This window comes from Embiotoca jacksoni, unplaced genomic scaffold (assembly GCF_022577435.1).
Source record: "Embiotoca jacksoni isolate LCO1_2020_lvr unplaced genomic scaffold, fEmbJac1.0.p SCAF_4, whole genome shotgun sequence".
In the NCBI taxonomy this organism is placed as follows: Eukaryota; Metazoa; Chordata; class Actinopteri; family Embiotocidae; genus Embiotoca; species Embiotoca jacksoni.
This window is the reverse complement of record NW_027185392.1, coordinates 24,530,645-24,546,542: the sequence shown is the minus strand read 5'-3', so window position 1 is coordinate 24,546,542 and position 15,898 is coordinate 24,530,645. Positions and strand designations below refer to the sequence as shown.

General features: G+C 40.4%; 1 protein-coding gene across 1 annotated transcript; it reads left to right on the top strand.

Moving 5' to 3' along the window:
* The first annotated feature begins 1,081 nt into the window (after nt 1-1,081).
* On the top strand, nt 1,082-15,677 carry ifngr1 (interferon gamma receptor 1). Its single transcript, XM_069167752.1, has 7 exons — nt 1,082-1,307; nt 10,900-11,017; nt 11,203-11,381; nt 11,945-12,120; nt 12,837-13,005; nt 14,433-14,560; nt 14,647-15,677. Exons 1-7 carry the CDS (start codon nt 1,262-1,264, stop codon nt 14,956-14,958), a joined length of 1,128 nt encoding a protein of 375 aa, XP_069023853.1. The 5' UTR covers nt 1,082-1,261; the 3' UTR covers nt 14,959-15,677.
* Nucleotides 15,678-15,898: the final 221 nt, after the last annotated feature.

Below are 15,898 nucleotides of genomic sequence, written 5' to 3'. Positions count from 1 at the left end.
TTACAAAGCTCTACATGACCAGGCTCCATCATATCTTAGAGATCTTATAGAACCATATAATCCTAGCAGAGCACTTCTCTCTCAGTACACTGGTCTACTTGTGGTTCCTAGAGTTTCCAGAAGTAGAATGGGAGGCGGAGCTTCAGTTTTCAGGCTCCTCCCCTGTGGAACCAGCTCCCAGTTTGTGTTGGAGGGGCAGAAACCCTCTCTAGCTTTAAGATTAGACTCAAAACGTTCCTTCTTGATAAAGCCTATAGTTAGGGCTGGCTCAGGTAGACCTGAACCAACCCTTAGTTATGCTGTTATAGGCCGAGACTGCTGGGAGACCTCGTTACATGCTGATCTTCTTTTCTTTCCTCCTACTCTTTAACTGACTCATACCTCACCATCTTCTTCTCTCCCATAGTTTCTTCTTATTATCTGTTGTCTCCATTCAGTTCCTTCACTCGTGTAGTTTCTGTTCTTTCTTTTCCAGATGTCCCGTCATGGAGCTGCATGTCTCTGCTCTGTGATTGTCATCTCCACCAACAGTTCTTCTCTTCTATCTCTATGCTGTCCTTTTCTCTCTCTGCTCTCCTCTCACCCCAACCGGTCAGGCAGATGGCCGCCCACCTCTGATCCTGGTTCTGTTAACAGATGCTCCGCCCACCTCTGATCCTGGTTCTGTTAACAGATGCTCTCCGCCCACCTCTGATCCTGGTTCTGTTAACAGATGCTCCGCCCTCCTCTGAGTCTGGTTCTGTTAACAGATGCTCCGCCCTCCTCTGAGTCTGGTTCTGTTAACAGATGCTCCGCCCACCTCTGATCCTGGTTCTGTTAACAGATTGAATATATTTACATATATATATACCCACAAGACCCCACTAATTTCGCTTTTACATATCATTATTATGAATGCTAATATTAAGTAGCCTATCATTATTTAACAAAATATTTAAATCCTTTTATTTTGAAAAGAAAAAAACCACACCTGCACCTTGAAGACGTCACTACATCCGGGCACGTTTTCAAGGTGTTCCAGGTAATTCATTGCGCTGCCTCGGCTCTAAGTAAACACACACGAACACACACTGATGTGAGTCAGCTTTCGGATTCCGAAGGAACCATCCGGACCATCCGCTGACGGGAGGAGGCCGAGTTGCGGCCACAAGTCGGCTTTCCGACTGAGTTCGAGTCGGGTTCTGGTCCTTTAGCTGCTTTTGGCTCCTTCAAGAAGGAAGCTGGGTCTGAAGACTCGGTGGTTCCGTTTGACGTGAACAAAATGCTCAGGACTCTGCTTCTGATCGGGGGAGTTTCTGCTGTGTTTGGTGAGTTGATTTCTCTCAGACGAACGTTTGCTGCTCATTACAGTATTTGTGGCACCTTAATCACCTAAAAGGAAATATTTTGTTCAAGTCTGGGATCCAGCATAAATTAAAATGATTGGATCGGAAAAAAAAGAACTAGAATACTGACATGAGTGAAGAATGGGAGGTAAAACTCATTGATTGGCTATCTGCCTGTTTTCAGTGTTTCAATGAACTTTCAGCCAGATAAACTTTATTGGAAAGCACCTTTGGTACATGTGATTCAAAATGACTTAAGGTTGACTCACGAGCTGATAAGACAGTTCAACTGTAGGGCAAAACATAATAAACTGGCAATAATAAAATGATAATATTTTCAATAGCCAAATTTAAAAGAGTAATTTGGGGTTTTCTTGTTGTACTGTCTGTTTCAAAATCTCCTCATAAATTTTTAATGGCATTTAAACCTGGGTTTTGAATAAGTCCTTTAATATGGGTTTTTTTTGTGATTGTTGTGATCAAAAATGTTTGATTTTTGCAGCGGATTTTCTCAAAAATGTCGATGTAATTTGTGGAGTTTTTTTGCGTGAAATTGCGGGAATTACTAAAAATTACAAGTTGAAAAAGAAAAATGCAATTTTTTTAAGCCCTACCTGATAAAGTAATAAATGTGTAATCACTTCCTGTGATAATAATCATGCTGCACATCAGAGATATTTTAGTTTTGATCTTTTTTTGTATTTATTGAACTTAGAGAACCATGGAGATAAAAGCTCCTAAAAGCTCCTAAAAGCTCCTAAAAGCTCCTAAAAGGTCCTAAAAGCTGCGTATGTTTCCAGAACAGACCGTCTGTGACTGGAATATAGAAACAAGGACTACATCAGCTGTCACAATAAGAGCTTTAGATGCTGTTTAATTCATGTTCATTCAACACATAGACCTGCTGGATGAAACAAACAAAGAGACGTCTCTGACAACTGGACGTGTGGAGAAAACTCATTTAACATCCAGTAATATGGAATCACTTCCTCTGATCACAAACATTTAATCATCATTTTAATGTGAAGAACACATTTTCAGGAGTAAACTCCGCCACATAAACTTTTTCATCTTATTCCGGATTCCTCCGGTGAGTTAGTTTTGGTGAGATGAGGAGAACCGTGCTGATTGTAAATGAGGAGTTATTGTTGTTATTAAAGAGAGTTTTGTTTAAAAATATTTACTTTATGTCATTAATACTTTCAGCTCAGATTCTGATGACATTTTTTGCGGAGCAATCACAGGAATTAAAAAAAAAAATAATTTTCTGGAGGGACTTAACAACCCTTCATTACCTCACGTGATCATCAAGCAGTCTTTGAAATGATACAGAAGAAAAAGCAGTCTTTAGTAGCCTGTGACAAACATTTCTAACGTTAATGTGCCCGAACAAAAAAAACCAACTCTCCCTCATTTATCTGTTCAGTGCGGACAAACATTTGACGCACTTATCTGGGATTGGTGGATGTTTTCTTTCCTGGATGTGTTGGTTCTCTGAATACAGATGTAGAACGAGCTCATGAGGAAGAACACATGATGACTGAGAACACCTTTTAGCTTATTAAAACTTTAATCATTAAGAAATGATTGAATAAATGATAATATTGAAAATCGTTAATTTGAACAAAAGTCTAGTGGACACTAAACCCTTTGAAAACAACCGCTGGTGATTTCCAGTTTGAATTTAAAAATAATGAGTTTCTGGACGGTCCTGTCTTGTTCTTGGTTGGAGGGAGTGTTTGTGAGTTTACATTATTACTTAATCAGGTCACCGTCCCTGTTTAGCCTGAATGATCTCTATTCTCGTTCCTTTGTGAAGTGTGAACACATTCTGAAATGTTTCAACCTCCCACGTTATAAATCAAAGGTCGCAGCAGAAACAGCCTCTCAGATAAGAACATCTGATAACATGTTATGAAGCCAAATGTTTTGTTAATTAAAAAAATTAAAAGTAAACAAAAAATACTAATTTAAAATGGAAAGTTCAAGATTTGATCTTGAACTTTTGAAAATATAACAATGTATTTGAAGTAAAAGAATTTGTGAGAAAACTTTTTTGAACTTTAATATAATTTTAATTCAATTCTGAAATTATTTTGAATACAAATTTTATTTTCAATTGTCATTTTCTTGTGAAGTTTGAATTTTACTTTCTCAGGGGGAACTTCAAAGAAAACTGATTGCTTTATTTAAGTCACTAGATTTCTCGCGTGAAATCAAATTTAGAGCCTTTACAGTTTCCTTAATTAAATGAACACACAAGTTAGTCAACGTAAGTTAACCCTCTGCATTGCCTGCTGTTGTAAAATAATATTAGAAATGATTTACATGAAGCTGTCAAAACGAAGGTCTCTATCATATAAAAGCAGGTCTTGATATGTATGTTTATAAGTGCTGCTCAGCTCGTTTTGTTATTCATTGAAGTATCTTCCAACTCACCATACATCCAAACCTGAGGATTTCCACGTCAACCTGAAATCTGTCACGCACAAGAAAACTGTGTATTCAGTGGCCCATGTTGTCAAGGAGATAAATAAATTCAGTAATTTAATGGTACAAGTGTCTCCTTCAATTTAAACCATTTACCAATGTGACGGTCACATGAGCAGTTGTTCAGCATGAAACAGAGGAATATAAAATCAGGTGGAAATGGGCCGACAACAGCTGCAGTATGAGACCGTGTTAATACGGCCACAACCAATAAACAGACCTTCCCTGAAATAAACAAGACCTTCCCTGAAAGAGACGTTGTCTGGATGGCAGCATATGTTGCTCCAAAACCTGAATATATCATTCAGCATTAATGCTTCCTTCCAGATGTTCAAGCTACCCATGCCATGTGCACTAATGCATCCCTGTACCATCACAGATGCTGGCTTTAGAACTGAGCTGATAACAAGCTGGATGGTCCCTCTCCTCTTTAAGGTTCCGGGTTCATTAATGTAACTTAAGCAAAAACAAAATCAGCTGATTGATTTGTAGGGTTGCTGTGCCGCTTCCTTGACATCTCAACATCTAGTAGATTCTGCATGTTGGTGAAGAGCCCAATGCAGAAACATTTGCTGTATAATATTTGTATTTCTCAAGTGTTTTAGAAATGTTGGTACTTTCAACAACACGGTCTTTCTTGGTCTCTGTCAGGCTGCAGCAGACAGACAAAACAGCTGGTTTTTAATTTGCTGCATTATGTTTGGTCTGTATGTAGTATCAGGTGAGATTAACATGCTCTCTGTGTTTCTACCGTCATGGAGACCCTGGTTGGCTTTTTAAAAACGAAATCGCGGTTTAAAATGCTTGAAAAACAAGTGTTTTCATGCTAGAGAACGCCATCGGGTTCTTGTTTTCCGTCGGGTACTGGTTTTCCGTCGGGTTCTTGTTTTCCGTCGGGTTCTGGTTTTCCATCGGGTTCTTGTTTTCCATCGGGTTCTGGTTTTCCGTCGGGTTCTGGTTTTCCGTCGGGTTCTTGTTTTCCGTCGGGTTCTTGTTTTCCGTCGGGTACTGGTTTTCCGTCGGGTTCTTATTTTCCGTCGGGTTCTTGTTTTCCGTCGGGTTCTGGTTTTCCGTCGGGTTCTTGTTTTCCGTCGGGTTCTGGTTTTCCGTCGGGTTCTTGTTTTCCGTCGGGTTCTGGTTTTCCGTCGGGTTCTTATTTTCCGTCGGGTTCTTGTTTTCCGTCGGGTTCTGGTTTTCCGTCGGGTTCTTGTTTTCCGTCGGGTTCTGGTTTTCCGTCGGGTTCTGGTTTTCCGTCGGGTTCTTGTTTTCCGTCGGGTTCTGGTTTTCCGTCGGGTTCTGGTTTTCCGTCGGGTTCTTGTTTTCCGTCGGGTTCTGGTTTTCCGTCGGGTTCTTGTTTTCCGTCGGGTTCTTGTTTTCCATCGAGTTCTTGTTTTCCGTCGGGTTCTTGTTTTCCGTCACGCCAAGATGCTCTTTGAGTTTCAGTGATTTCTGCCTCCAAGATTTAAAAGCAAGGTGTTAGAACAATGACTACTGGAATGCAGACGAGCAACCATGACGGTGCTTTATTCACCTGTTGATGTCTGCTTCCTTATCACCACGGTGACGTAGGACACAGGGTGTGGCGGAAAAGGCATGAAGGATTAATGCCTTCCTCAGGTATGAAGGTATGTTAGTCAGGACACAGAACAGCTGCAGGAGACTCGAGGATTTTAATTCATCAGAGATTAAATGAAACATGTTTCCTGCAGATTTCTTTCCATAATTTAAAATCAGTACATCTACTTAACTGAGAACTTGAAACTTTCAAGATTTATTGATGATTTTTTGGGGGGATTTTTAAAAAAAATTTACACTTATTGGCTCAGTTGATCCTAACAAAGGGAAATATATAGAAATAGTCCTGCAGATGGTGTCACTGAGCCACACAATGATAATGATAATCTAGTTAATTTATGCTCGGTCACGATGAACTCACATTTACATAAATTACATGATGTGTGGGTTTGTTTCATCCTGCTTATGATTTATTTAGCAGTTCTTACAGTACATTACTTTTTATTTGTAGTGCGCACATGTATTTCCTAGTTTAGACTTTTTGTTGGTTTATTTAGGAAGTATTATAATTTGATTTGCACTATATTTAAATAAGTCTGCTGCTCCGGGATCAGTCCTGTTTCTGTTGGTATTTTGTGGGGTAAATAAAACCTATTTGTCTGAGACTCCTCTCGCCTGCCAGCTCGTTCCCCGACAGGATGAGTGACGTCCATTTAAGGTGGTCTTTGAAATGAAACCCTTCACACGCTCATGCAGCACATCGACAAAGGCCATGAGCTTGGACTCAAAGCTGCAGTGGACACACGAGGTGGACGTTTATTAGGTCCTAATAAAAAGTTTCTACAATAAATCCTCACAAAGGTGATGCTTTTTGAATTTATGCATCTTTTCTCTGAGATTTGTCACGGTGTTGATTGAATGTTAGTGTTGAGTGAATGTTACAGTGTTGACTGAATGTTACGGTGTTGACTGAACGTTAGTGTTGACTGAACGTTACGGTGTTGACTGAATGTTACGGTGTTGACTGAACGTTAGTGTTGACTGAACGTTACGGTGTTGACTGAATGTTAGTGTTGACTGAACGTTAGTGTTGACTGAATGTTAGTGTTGACTGAACGTTAGTGTTGACTGAATGTTACAGTGTTGACTGAATGTTAGTGTTGACTGAACATTAGTGTTGACTGAATGTTAGTGTTGACTGAATGTTAGTGTTGACTGAATGTTACAGTGTTGACTGAATGTTACGGTGTTGACTGAACGTTACGGTGTTGACTGAATGTTACGGTGTTGACTGAACGTTAGTGTTGACTGAACGTTACGGTGTTGACTGAATGTTACGGTGTTGACTGAACGTTAGTGTTGACTGAACGTTACGGTGTTGACTGAATGTTACAGTGTTGACTGAATGTTACAGTGTTGACTGAATGTTAGTGTTGACTGAACATTAGTGTTGACTGAATGTTAGTGTTGACTGAATGTTACAGTGTTGACTGAATGTTACAGTGTTGACTGAATGTTAGTGTTGACTGAATGTTACAGTGTTGACTGAATGTTAGTGTTGACTGAACATTAGTGTTGACTGAATGTTAGTGTTGACTGAATGTTACAGTGTTGACTGAATGTTACAGTGTTGACTGAATGTTAGTGTTGACTGAATGTTACAGTGTTGACTGAATGTTAGTGTTGACTGAATGTTACAGTGTTGACTGAATGTTACAGTGTTGACTGAACGTTAGTGTTGACTGAATGTTACAGTGTTGACTGAATGTTACAGTGTTGACTGAATGTTACAGTGTTGACTGAATGTTACAGTGTTGACTGAATGTTACAGTGTTGACTGAATGTTAGTGTTGACTGAATGTTACAGTGTTGACTGAATGTTAGTGTTGACTGAATGTTACAGTGTTGACTGAATGTTACAGTTGACTGAATGTTACAGTTGACTGAATGTTACAGTGTTGACTGAATGTTACGGTGTTGACTGAATGTTACAGTGTTGACTGAACGTTAGTGTTGACTGAATGTTAGTGTTGACTGAATGTTACAGTGTTGACTGAATGTTACAGTGTTGACTGAACGTTAGTGTTGACTGAACGTTACGGTGTTGACTGAATGTTACGGTGTTGACTGAACGTTAGTGTTGACTGAACGTTAGTGTTGACTGAATGTTACAGTGTTGACTGAATGTTACGGTGTTGACTGAACGTTAGTGTTGACTGAACGTTACGGTGTTGACTGAATGTTACGGTGTTGACTGAACGTTAGTGTTGACTGAACGTTACGGTGTTGACTGAATGTTACAGTGTTGACTGAATGTTACAGTGTTGACTGAATGTTAGTGTTGACTGAACATTAGTGTTGACTGAATGTTAGTGTTGACTGAATGTTACAGTGTTGACTGAATGTTACAGTGTTGACTGAATGTTAGTGTTGACTGAATGTTACAGTGTTGACTGAATGTTACAGTGTTGACTGAATGTTAGTGTTGACTGAACGTTAGTGTTGACTGAATGTTAGTGTTGACTGAATGTTACAGTGTTGACTGAATGTTACAGTGTTGACTGAATGTTAGTGTTGACTGAATGTTACAGTGTTGACTGAATGTTAGTGTTGACTGAATGTTACAGTGTTGACTGAATGTTACAGTGTTGACTGAACGTTAGTGTTGACTGAATGTTACAGTGTTGACTGAATGTTACAGTGTTGACTGAATGTTACAGTGTTGACTGAATGTTAGTGTTGACTGAATGTTACAGTGTTGACTGAATGTTACAGTGTTGACTGAATGTTACAGTGTTGACTGAATGTTAGTGTTGACTGAATGTTACAGTGTTGACTGAATGTTAGTGTTGACTGAATGTTACAGTTGACTGAATGTTACGGTGTTGACTGAATGTTACGGTGTTGACTGAATGTTACAGTGTTGACTGAACGTTAGTGTTGACTGAATGTTAGTGTTGACTGAATGTTACAGTTGACTGAATGTTACGGTGTTGACTGAATGTTACGGTGTTGACTGAATGTTACAGTGTTGACTGAATGTTACAGTTGACTGAATGTTACAGTTGACTGAATGTTACAGTTGACTGAATGTTACGGTGTTGACTGAATGTTACGGTGTTGACTGAATGTTACAGTGTTGACTGAACGTTAGTGTTGACTGAATGTTAGTGTTGACTGAATGTTACAGTGTTGACTGAACGTTAGTGTTGACTGAACGTTAGTGTTGACTGAATGTTACAGTGTTGACTGAACGTTAGTGTTGACTGAATGTTACAGTGTTGACTGAACGTTAGTGTTGACTGAACGTTAGTGTTGACTGAATGTTACAACAGTGTTGACTGAATGTTACAGTGTTGACTGAATGTTAGTGTTGACTGAATGTTACAGTGTTGACTGAATGTTAGTGTTGACTGAATGTTACAGTGTTGACTGAATGTTACAGTGTTGACTGAACGTTAGTGTTGACTGAATGTTACAGTGTTGACTGAACGTTAGTGTTGACTGAATGTTACAGTGTTGACTGAATGTTACAGTGTTGACTGAATGTTAGTGTTGACTGAATGTTACAGTGTTGACTGAATGTTACAGTGTTGACTGAACGTTAGTGTTGACTGAATGTTACAGTGTTGACTGAATGTTAGTGTTGACTGAATGTTAGTGTTGACTGAATGTTACAGTGTTGACTGAACGTTAGTGTTGACTGAATGTTACAGTGTTGACTGAATGTTAGTGTTGACTGAATGTTACAGTGTTGACTGAATGTTACAGTGTTGACTGAATGTTAGTGTTGACTGAATGTTACAGTGTTGACTGAATGTTACAGTGTTGACTGAATGTTACAGTTGACTGAATGTTACAGTGTTGACTGAATGTTACGGTGTTGACTGAATGTTACAGTGTTAACTGAACGTTAGTGTTGACTGAATGTTAGTGTTGACTGAATGTTACAGTGTTGACTGAATGTTACAGTGTTGACTGAACGTTAGTGTTGACTGAATGTTACAGTGTTGACTGAACGTTAGTGTTGACTGAATGTTACAGTGTTGACTGAACGTTAGTGTTGACTGAATGTTACAGTGTTGTCTGAACGTTAGTGTTGACTGAACGTTAGTGTTGACTGAATGTTACAGTTGACTGAATGTTACAGTTGACTGAATGTTACAGTGTTGACTGAATGTTACAGTGTTGACTGAATGTTACAGTGTTGACTGAATGTTACGGTGTTGACTGAATGTTACGGTGTTGACTGAACGTTAGTGTTGACTGAATGTTAGTGTTGACTGAATGTTACAGTGTTGACTGAATGTTACAGTGTTGACTGAATGTTACAGTGTTGACTGAATGTTAGTGTTGACTGAATGTTACAGTGTTGACTGAATGTTACAGTGTTGACTGAATGTTAGTGTTGACTGAACGTTAGTGTTGACTGAACGTTACTGTTGACTGAATGTTAGTGTTGACTGAATGTTAGTGTTGACTGAACGTTAGTGTTGACTGAACGTTACTGTTGACTGAATGTTAGTGTTGACTGAACGTTACTGTTGACTGAACGTTAGTGTTGACTGAATGTTAGTGTTGACTGAATGTTACAGTTGACTGAATGTTAGTGTTGACTGAATGTTACGGTGTTGACTGAATGTTACAGTGTTGACTGAATGTTACAGTGTTGACTGTTACAGTGTTGACTTGAACTGTTCTGTGATTTCCAATTATACTGGTGGATATCTGTTATTTCATCCTTCCAGTTTACAACCCCGTTTCAAAAAATTTGGGACGCTGTGAAAATTTAAATAAAAACAGAATGCGATGATTTGCAGATTATTTAAACCCATGTTTAATTGAAAATGGACCAAAGACGACATATTAAATGTTGAAACGGAGACGTTTTATTCTCTGAACCACCCAGTGTTTCACAGAGTGGTGAACCTCTGCCCATCTTCACTGCTGAGACTCTGCCTCTCTGAAATCATCTTTTATACCCAATCATGTTACTGATCTGTTGCCATGGTAACCTCATTAGTTGTCAGATGTTCCACCAGGTGTTTTTTTTAAGCGTCACACAGCTTTCTGTTGTTGATCCTGTCCCAACTTTATTGAGACTTGTTGCTGCCATCAAATTTAAAATAAGCAGATATTTTTATAAAACAACAAAATTTCTCCGTTTCAACATGATATGTTGTCTTTGGTCTGTTTTGTAAGAAATGTGCGTTTCTGTGATTTGTAAATCATTGCACTCTGCTTTTATTTGCATTTTACACGGCGTCTGGACTTTTTTGGAAAAAGGGTTGTGTATCAATGAGGTGAAGCCAAAATACAGTTTCCATTGTGTCTGAAACTGAGCATCATAATCTTCATGAAGGTCGGATTTATTGCAAGATTGTGGCCTAAGACTGCATTAGTTATTTGTGATGTGTCGGTTTATTAAGTACACTTTCGAGTGCAGCTCGATATGGCGACTTGGCCAGCTGAAGTCTGGCTGGAGGCGTTTCTCTCCTTTGTTTTTGAGGTGAATTCATCTTTATTGACATGTTTATTTTGGGCTTTCTCTTCCTTTTCTTACCTGCAGTTCCACCTCCAACAAACCTAACTCTGAGCTGCCAAAACCTCCAAACCACGGTCAGATGGGATTACAGCAAACAGCACCCAGAAACCCGTTTCAGGGTAAACATCATAGCATTTTCTAGGTGAGGATGCTGCATGATATTAAAGCATAAATTCATGCGTTTGGTTGTTTATCTTATCCTGTAGTTTTTGTCGTGAAAGGTATTTATTTGAGCTCCAGCGAGTCAGCCGCAGAAAACTGTTGTTGTTTTATTTTCAGCATATTGTTACTTTGAGTCATGAACCTGTTGTTTTCTCTCTTTTGAAGTCTTGATGAGGCTGAAACCACCGACCACCACTATGACCTCAGCCACTTTGTCTGGAAATCTGAACACTACATGGACTACCTGTATGTCACTGTAACAGCCGTACAGGGAGGCAATGAGTCTGCAGCGGTGACATCCAACTCCCTCTCCTTCAACTATTTAAAGACGGTTCACACCACATGTAAGTAGTATGTGGATATTTGCATGTTTCTAGTAGTATCAGAGTTTATCAGAATTTATCAGAGATTATCAGAATTTATCAGAGATTGTCAGAATTTATCAGAGATTATCAGATATCAGAGATTATCAGAATATATCAGAGATTATCAGATATCAGAGATTGTCAGAATTTATCAGAGATTATCAGGTTGATAAACTTCTGAAACAAACATTTGCGTATTTACAGTACTGATGAACTGCTTTCTATCAGTCGGTCTTTCAAACAACTTTTTCAAGGTGAATCAAATTAAACGGCTACAAAGTTCATCAATCAACTAAATCAAAAACGTATGATAAATAATTGAACTTTAAATGAAAGCAGTCAGTTTTGAACATGCCGACCAGCTGCAGGTGCTCCCACTCCACTCCTCAGCTGTGCACCCAGTCAGTGGCACCCCGGAGACGCAGGCTGAAACTTTTAGTTCCATGCAGACCCTTTTTTTCTGATGTGTCTTCCCTCCAAGCCTTCATGTGAAAATCCCAGACAGAGACGGTTGGAGGTTCAAGTGATCTTTCTCCTCTCAGGTTATTTAGATTTCCCCCGTGTGGATGTCAGCGTGGAGAAGAACAGGACTGCCGTGACTTTCCGGAACCCGGTCCGATTCTACAAAGAACTGAACGGTCTCCTGATCAAAACACCTCATGATAACAACAGATTCAAATTCACCGTCTCTCTGGTTGGAGATGACACGAGCCGTCCTGTAAGTGAGCGATGAAAAGGAACCGAATCGATTCTAATCAAAGCATGAAGGACAGCACTGACTGAAGATAGGAGATAAGATAATAATCAAATCTAATAAAATGTTGTCGCCACAGCAGCATAGAAACAGTTAGCAAAAAAAAAAATGTACACAATAAGAAAAAATTCCAAACTATGCATACAATACAGATAAAAAAGACATTTTTGTTGGAAAAAGTATTAAAAAAAATAATAAGACCGAAGAATCAATACACACGTGACTATTTGTGTTTGTGTGTTTGCATGTCAGCGGTGCAGGTTGGGAATGACAACAGTCCTCGTTCAGTGCACAGATGTGTTGATCGGATGTATTATGACCTGTTTATGGTGAAGGAGCTTCTAGAAAACTATATTAACTGCTATATTTATTATATTTTGATTGTGCTCGAGTTTTTTTTTTTTTTAATCAAATTTTTTCTGTTGATCCGTGTGACTAAAAATATAACGTGTCATCTTTAAATCATATTTCCTGTCAGACTAACTGTACAAAGAGGTTCAGTTCACAGCAGTATGAAGCCATCCAGTGGTTGTGCCTGATGAATAACTTAATAACATAATTATCAAAATGGTTGAAAATAAATGCTGTTTATGAACTATTAATTGACTGATTCCCAGCTGTCGGGATCAAACGCAGTGTTCAGTGTTGTAATAATTTAGTATTTTTCTGTGATTTTTCAGGAACACTTTGAAGGATCTTGCACATTTAAAGAAAGCACCTGCAAACTTGACGTGTTCCCGAAGGGACGGACGGTCTGCGTCACGCTGAAAGGATGGTTGTTCACCGAGGAAGGAAGGAAGCAGTTGGAGTTCAGAGAGACGGACCGGATCTTTTATTCGGGTTCAGTCGGTGAGTCTTCAGCGGGAGCTTTTCACAGACTTCCTGTAGGACATGAATAGACAGTCCTCCAACATGTTACATCACACTGACAGGAAGTGACCTCATCATGTGAACACATCAGCCTCCAAAATATCTGCAGCTTTAATTATTTTACCCAGAAATCAGTGTGTTTCTCTGTCCTCTGTTTAACACTCAATAAACACACTGATTCTTCTGTCCAGCAGCAGCAGTGGAAAAGAAACACTCAGACGCTTTTAATTTGAAAATCCTTTACGTCTGTGGCCCCGCCCCTTCCTCTACAGAGCCAAGACAGTGACTGTTGGACGGTGGAAAGTGTTCAGAGTTTCACACTTCTTGTTTGGAGCGTTGAGTGATTCATCCTGGAACTTGTAGTGTTCTGATGGTTCTGTACTGACAGAGAGAACACACTGATGTACTCAGAGTAGAGAGTTAGTACACAAGTACAACATCTGGAACACTAGTAGAACATCTGGAACACAAGTACAACATCTGGAACACAAGTAGAACATCTGGAACACAAGTAGAACAACTGGAACACAAGTACAACATCTGGAACACAAGTACAACATCTGGAACACAAGTAGAACATCTGGAACACAAGTAGAACAACTGGAACACAAGTAGAACAACTGAAACACAAGTAGAACATCTGGAACACAAGTACCACATCTGGAACACAAGAACAATATCTGGAACACAAGAACAACATCTGGAACACATGTACAACATCTGGAACACATGTACAACATCTGGAACACGAGTACAACGCCTGGAACACGAGTAGAACATCTGGAACACGAGTAGAACATCTGGAACACGAGTAGAACGCCTGGAACACAAGTACAACATCTGGAACACGAGTAGAACATCTGGAACACGAGTAGAACGCCTGGAACACGAGTACAACATCTGGAACACGAGTAGAACGCCTGGAACACGAGTAGAACGCCTGGAACACGAGTACAACGCCTGGAACACGAGTAGAACGCCTGGAACACGAGTACAACGCCTGGAACACGAGTAGAACGCCTGGAACACGAGTACAATGCCTGGAACACGAGTACAATGCCTGGAACACGAGTAGAACATCTGGAACACAAGTAGAACGCCTGGAACACGAGTACAACATCTGGAACACGAGTACAACATCTGGAACACAAGAACAACACCTGGAACACGGGTAGAACACCTGGAACACCCGGAACATCTGGGACACAAGTAGAACACAAGAACAACACCTGGAACACGAGTAGAACTTTAGATCCAGTTGGTTCTGATCCAGTAAAAATGTCTCTGGAGATGACGAACAAAAATATCTCTTACAGGTGTTAAAGGGGAAAGTAGCTTCCTTAAAGGGTCAGAGGTCAAACCTGTACATACGATGATGTAATCATCAACCCTCCATGTGTTTGTAGGAGGGGTCCAGGAGGTCGTGTTGGCCATCATCCTGCTGTCCGTCCTGGTCCTGGTCGTGGTCCTGTCCGTCATCGCCATCTGTTGGACGAAAGCCTGGGACTGGACGGAGCAACCCAACAACCTGAAGGTGAGCTGTCAAACTAACAGAAGAAAAACAACATTTGGTGATGATGTTTTTAAACCTTTGTAAAATGCATTTCTGTCTCATCACAGGTGGTTAAGCACAAGGACCCGCCCCCCAAGTATCACCCCGTCGACATCAGCCGCGTCTTCGTCCCCGAGAACCGGAACGACAGATCGTCCTCAGGGAGCAGCGACCAGGAGTCGATGTCCGGGGGAGACGGAGTGGACTCAGAGAAGACGGAGTGCGTTTGGATGGAGTCGGAGGGAGGGGAGGAGGAGTGTGAGGGGGAGGACGGGGAGCTGGAGGGGGAGGGGAGAGAAGATCCAGCCTACGAACCCCGAGCCGTTGTGCTTCAGGACATGGGGGATGGAGACTTGGTCACAGTTTACTCCGAGAGGTAGCTTGGCTCTTTTAAACTGGACGTGATGAGGAACCAGTCGAAGGAGAACTGCTCACCGACACGGAGACATTTTAAAAACATGTTGGTTGAACGCTGTCGTCTGACTCCATGGACTCTTTTTTTTTTTCCTTTTCCAGATTGAGTAAAAAAGATTCCTTTAGCATGATGATCTGAGCTGATTTACTGGAACTAAAATCATCCAAACAGTCAAATGAACTTTCTTTTCTTAGTTTTTTTATTGATAAATAAAGGAAACTCTTCTGCACCCCTTTCAGTCCGGGTCTTGGAGGCTGTTTCCGGTCTCGGCTCCACTGATGACGTCGTCAACAGATAAAAAGTGTGAGTGGGCGTATCATGTTGTTTTTTTTAAAGATGACATGGCGTTTTATCAGCTGCAGTGCATCTCAAAAGAATGGGAAAAAAAACAGCAAGATTTTTAAACACAAGGACAGAAGGAGGATGATGATGATGATGCATCAAAAGCCTCAGGAACCAGTGGACCACGCCGCCGCCGCCGCCGCCGCCTGGTTATTCTGCTGCTGCCGTTTGAAAACCTGCCGAACCGGCTCAGCGCTCCGTCTGTGGGACGCTTTCTCTCCCGACCGCATCATGACATGTTAAATCAGCCTTTTATACTGTTGAAGGAAGTTTAATATCTTGTAATATAAAATGGGCTTTTGTATAGTTGCTGATATAACTGAAATAAATTCTTATACGTTGGCAATTTTAACTTTGCTGCACACACCGACCGAGAACATCTGTCTCATCAACATAACGTGAATCTAACAAACTCCACTTCAGCAGTTTGTCGCTGGAAATAAAGAGTTCCTGCTTCGCTCAACCAGATTTTCGTTTTGAGAGAAAGAAACGTCAACACGTCGCTCCACCAGAGACAAGAATAGCTCGATAAGATCAGCACGAAACCTCCAACTGCATCCAAC